This window comes from Natrix helvetica, assembly GCF_964273705.1.
Source record: "Natrix helvetica genome assembly, chromosome: 3".
Classification (NCBI taxonomy): Eukaryota; Metazoa; Chordata; class Lepidosauria; order Squamata; family Natricidae; genus Natrix; species Natrix helvetica.
The window spans coordinates 91,129,316-91,135,259 of NC_138549.1; the positions used below are offsets into that span (position 1 = coordinate 91,129,316).

General features: G+C 35.9%; 1 protein-coding gene across 3 annotated transcripts in view; it reads right to left on the reverse strand.

Moving 5' to 3' along the window:
• Positions 1–775: 775 nt before the first annotated feature.
• The window catches only part of LMO4 (LIM domain only 4), a 15,803-nt gene continuing 10,634 nt past the window's right edge, over positions 776–5,944 (reverse strand). For all 3 annotated transcript variants that reach the window (XM_081947208.1, XM_081947209.1, XM_081947210.1), the window contains exons 3-5: positions 5,902–5,944; positions 5,411–5,566; positions 776–1,542 (exon numbers count right to left, since the gene is read on the reverse strand). The exon at positions 5,902–5,944 is cut by the window's right edge and continues 54 nt beyond it. In XM_081947208.1, the coding sequence (XP_081803334.1) occupies positions 1,534–1,542; positions 5,411–5,566; positions 5,902–5,944 (208 nt within the window). In that variant the 3' untranslated portion in view covers positions 776–1,533. The remainder of the gene's footprint in view (positions 1,543–5,410; positions 5,567–5,901) is intronic.

Sequence of the window (5,944 nt, forward strand, 5' to 3'; positions counted from 1 at the left end):
CAATACTGTAGTTGGAGTATTATTACCCTTTTGGGGACTGTAAGGGGAACATACAAGACTTTAATTACAAGCAGCTTTTGTACACTTGCCTTGAATTTGCTATATTGCTCTATAGTCTTACATACAGTGTATCTCTATATGCACCAAGGTGATTGTCAGGTTCACGGAGTATAAAAAAAATAGATTTGCATCTTGGAAAAGCAGTGAAAAAAAGTTTGCACTCATGCAGCATCGAAACAGTACTCATAATTGGGAAGGAGGGGGCTATTTCAAAGCAGAAAAATAAGGGAGGTGTCATTCTTTTCTCAGGATATTTTGCTACAGAATGAGACATTTTAAACAGAATGTTCCCAACCAGGACACTTTTGAATAACTTGACATCTTAGAAACCACCCTAATTCCTAGATGTGCTTTAGAATTCACATAAATATTATTACTGTTAGTAAGTTAATAATGATAGGATAGACCTACGTTTCCTATCATTCATGAAAATTGGATGACTTAAGTGAAGGGAGCACAAAATTCTTTAGTTAAATCTGCCTGCCATTAAACATTACTGTCATAGAAATAAATCCTTGATACATTAGACATCACTTCTGCATTTGGTAGCACTGCTAAAAGTATCTCTTTGTATAGATTTCAATGCATTCCTTTTTTTTGCCATGGAGGTACTGGGAAGCAGGCAAACCAGGTTTTAAAAATTAACTTACTGTGACAGACTTCATCCCTTGAAATTTGCCCCATTGTACTATAGTCCAAAATCAATTACGGTTCCTTTCATTTTAAGTTTTTTATTATTTAAATACACCATACTAGAGCAAATGTCTCTGAAAATATCACAAATAAAAGATTTTTCTTCTTCATTCAGCGAATTAGGAGTAGATGAAAATTCTACAGTTGCTGCTATGAGCTTGACTTTTTTTTTTCCTTTTTCTTTCTGTGTCATGGGAAGTAGCAACATTAGGACAAAACACACTTACATGCATACATACATTTGTATTTTACAGAGATACAATAAAAGTATTTTGTGATAGATTATCACAAGAGCCCCATCTTTCCATTAGCTCAGGTTTGAGTTTTGAACATTTCCTACAACACGTAAATTATACAAAGAGCAAAGAGAATGCTGTTAAGGTAAAACACAGGGTACAAATTCTCACCAGTGCCCTGCTAATTGTTAATGAGGGTAGAAAGCAGACTCGAAAGCTTATCTGGATTAGCTTCATTAGTCGTTTGTCCCCACCCTGCCCACCCAAAGTTGTTCTCTCTTCCGGTGGATCTTTTTTTTTTCCCCCTCCATTTTTCTCTACAGTCTCCCATTAGCCCAGATTCATGGAGTTCTTAATGTTCGTTTTCAGTCATTTTAATACACCAATAAATGTGAGAAGGGCAATCAAGAGTAAAGAAGGTGCAATGGCATGGAGCTGGCACTGATGCTAGCTACAAAGGTGACTTGTCTACTGGAGACATGGGATCCATCTGTGATGAACAAAGTTTGAGATGAAGGCACGCATTCTGCAGTACTCTGATCTTTTAGCAGACCTGCAAGAAATAAAAACGGGCATCTTAGCTAAAATGCTTGATTTGAGCTGAACGTGACTGCTTTCGTCTTCTCGCGATTCGCTTATTCTATTAAATTAGATTCCAACTGTGACTCGATTAAAGGTTTTCTGTAATACGCATCCAAGTCCCTAAAGAGTTCAAGTGTAGAAACAGACCGCAAAAAATATTTTCTGCAGTTTGACAGCAAGATATACTTTCACCAAAGGGGGGGGGGGGGGAATGCTTCGAGTGAGAAATCCTACAGTCTCTTTTTATTTCTTTTACAAAAGATGCATTTCTCCTTTGGACTGGGATTAAATGACATGCCTTTCCTTTGAAGAACCAAGTAAAGTGATCTTCTAAATTAGGAAAAAAAATTCTGCCAAAGCATATAAGGTACCCTCCCCTAGGCAACAGTAGTTAGCATGCTGCATAGCACAAAAACTAAATATAGACATTTTGGAATATTTTCCTTCCATTTAAGATTCCTCATCTGCTACGTTAGTTAATGTTACATAAACTCTGTAATATTCAAAGTCAAACATGTGCCTCCACTGTGATGTGTTAATGAATTGTGATAATTAAAAATGCCTAGCTCGACAGAAATCTAACTTCCACAGATAAAGTAGAAACGATCGACAGTTTTCAAATGCAATCTGTTTGCAATTATGAAAATGAAATAATATATTAGATTTTTATGGTTTTTAAATGACATTTTGAATTTCTAAGAAGTTTTTTTTTACCCTTCCTTGAAGTTACTAAAAGCCTGAGGTCTATTAGTAACTGCAACCCCCCACTTTCAAGCTAATTAAACTGGTGGAAGCTTGGAGGTTTAATTCCCCAGAGTTGATACTCAGTGTGAGAAAGGTAATTTGTCTGTCCAGAACAAAGATTAGGGAGCAGCCAGCAAGCATATTTAATAAATGAGCATCAAGTGTCCTCTACTATGGACACAGACAATACCAATTATGTAAGTACAAGGGAATTGTTGAATGATATGTAAACTAGAAGCTTCTCTGCAAGAGAAAGAATAGCAAAACGTAATCTAACTCATGCTTTATTTAAACTATAGGAGCTGGATCAAAGGGAATGCTTTGGTCACCACCAATGAAAGGGAAAACTTATACCCTGTAAAAAACAGGCTGCGGAGTTGGGAAAGAAGAAAAGAGATGGAGTAAAGTATAACACACAACCAAATAACTTGCCCTAGAGAAAGTGCCTCAGCTGCAAATGTGACCAAAAATCTACAGTGGGTGGCATAATAATCTTTTAAAAGTTAACTTTAAAATAAATACTTAAATAATACTTACTTTTAATACTTAAAGTTACTAGTGACTCCTCCTTCACCAATATCCTTTGAATAACCAGAAAGGATGCATATTCTAGAAAGTTCTACTTTAAGCTGCATGTTATTGCGTAAAACTCAGGCAACAAGCTACGTTTGTAGTTTAAAATAATAAATCAGACCACAGGTGTGATTGCTGCTCATTCTGTAATATAGATAACTGCAAGACTGGCAAATCTTAAATGCATGGCTTAAGAGTCAGTAGCTGATTGAAGAAAATTCTATATGTTCAATAGAGATGAACATTTTTGCTTCATTTCTTAAGACAGAATTTTTGTTTGGAAATAGAAACATTGAGGGTATTTGACTCAGTGGGCCAATATGAACTCCTGACCATGGTGTAGAAGTTATACTAACCAGGGGCAGAATAAGCTGATTGGGCTAAATTCTATTACACTAATTTTAAAAATTGCTTGGCTGGCTTTAGGCGATTAACTTATTTAAAAAACATATTCTGCTCTACCCTTCGTTAAACAGAACTATGTTAGTGATTGTTGGTATTTATTAAAGTAATATACTGAGTTAGGCAGTATTCACATCACAGTAGAGAAGCAGTTAGATTCAGCTGTTCGTTTTAGATTACTAGAAGGCCCAATGAAGATTCCACTACAGAAGAATGAGGAAGGGAGACAGATATTAATCATATACACAGAGTAAACCAGTCTAGGCTCCTCAAACATTAGTTGATTGTACCTACTGGATAACTGACTACAATTGAAGCATCCAATTCTTCCCTCTGTGTAATGTACAGAGTATTATTCCCAAAATATGCAGCACAGATGGGGCAACAAACTACTTGCTTCCAAAACGTTACATCCTTGATGCTCCTCACCCGATGCTATTTGACAAAATTATATTAGTTAAATCATTTATTAGTCTAGGATTACCTACTAAGGATGATATGTTCTTGCCCCTATGCACCGCCTCCCACTCTCCCAATCTTTTAATGTACTACAGCAACACAATTAATATCCTTCTTTTATTTAACTGTTCCAGATGAGAGATGGATTCAGCTTTGCAATGCTAGTACTGTATGACAATTTGTGTCTTCTAATCATAACTACTGAAGCACATAGGGAACATAGGGAAAATGTGTAAAGGAATGACCAAGCATGTTCAAACATGCTCACAGTAACCAGAAACAAATATAAAAGACCTTGGTTACTTTTAAAAATGGAATTATTTACTAGCCAGGTATCTAGATTATAAACCACTCGGATACCCAAACAGTACAAAGAGAAATAGTAATCTTAAACCAGCTTATTCTGAAACAATTCCTATCAAACTCAAAGATTTGTTTCCAAATAATGTGTACAGGGGTCCTTAGCTGCATCTAGCCTACTTAAGAACAATACATGCAGGGTAACTACTAAATAAATGACAATTATTAATTGTAGCAAGGTCCTACCTATTCAGGGAAGAGCTGATAATTTTTCTGAATTATTTACCCTCTAAAGACACAGAGCATTTATATTCTCTTGGTTGCTGCGGAATTCACAAACTGCCCCAGGAGATGGGTTTAAATTTTTATCTTCAAAACTCTTACTAACAGATAAATGTTATTTTTTGTTATCCTTAGAATAGACATTAATGAAGTTCCTATTGTAAATCCATAAAAAATTACCAAGTGAAGTGTGCACTTTGTTTCAATGTAATAACTCAGTACTGTGCGATTGCCTGGGTTAATGATGAAAAAGTCAAATACACTATCAGAGCTGATGGAAAAATCCATCACCAATTTGAAATTAAAATTCATCTGTGGTCAATAAGATTTAATATCCATGCAAGAGGCGCTGTAAAGAGTAAATGAATCAATGTCATCAATACATAATCAGTATGAAATATGATGCGAATAAAATTATGTGCAAGACTTGTGCATTCAGAGTTTTCTGGACCAGCGAATGAACAGTCCCTTAACTGAAGGTTGACAGTAATTATTATAAATTAGGCATTGCAGTTATCAAAATGCACTCACTTGCATAGCTATGGGACTTATTAGGGAGATTAAAATAGATCTAAAATCTGTCCAGTTCTAGAAAAGGTATAATAGAACTGTTGATCATCACTGTTTCTGATTCCACTTACTTGAGAAAAAAAACATGTTACATTTCAGCACCAGATGTTAAGGAACACATAACCAACATGATCAAAAGGAGCTAAATGAAAGACTGTCGTCTCCCCCATCATCTGCCCAAGATTTGGTTAGGTCAAACTGGTAAACCAAACATAGATCAACTAGATTTCAAATGCTACTACAATGTTTTCATAGACCATTTTAGTAGAATTTGCTTAATAATCCAAGAAGCACTTAAGAAGTTTACATCTAAGGTTTAAAAATCCACATACGAATTGGACCCAGATTCACTGTACTACTTAAAACATCTTCATGTTTAGACATGCATCCCATTAACTACTTTCAATCATGTGACACTGTTCGAAATAATATATACACAATGTTGTTTGAAAAGACATTACTTGTGATTTAGCTTAAATGAGGCCTATTAGCAATTGTTGAAAAGTTACCTTCTGGTCTGGCAGTAGTGGATTGCTCTGAAGTGAATTCAAATGGCCATTGATGAGAGCTGTGGGTCTATCATGTTCACAGAACAAACTGCCATTGATGTAGTGAAACCTGTCTCCAGGGACCAGGCGGTTTCGGCAGGTTGAACAGGTAAAGCACTGGGTGAACACAAAAGGAAAGGTAAACTTTGGTGTTAGAATTCCAAACAGGCTCTGCATTGTGATGCAGCAAAAGGGATATATATATAGAGAGAGATTTGTCCAAATAAAAGAATATATGACACTTGTTAGGATTCAGCAGTGTTTTCAAATGTAGTGTTATTCCACAAATCACTGGGACAACTTGTACATCTTAGAAATCTTTTTCCGTTTACGACCAACCCGTGCTGATGAACTCAAGAGGAGAGGCTGATCATCTTCTGAAACAAATCTAAGGGCAGAAATGGCACTTTCCATGGTGGGATGGGTAGCATTGGAAAGAAACATTTTCTTACCTTAAGATGATAGACATTTCCTTGTGCCCTCATAACCAGCTCG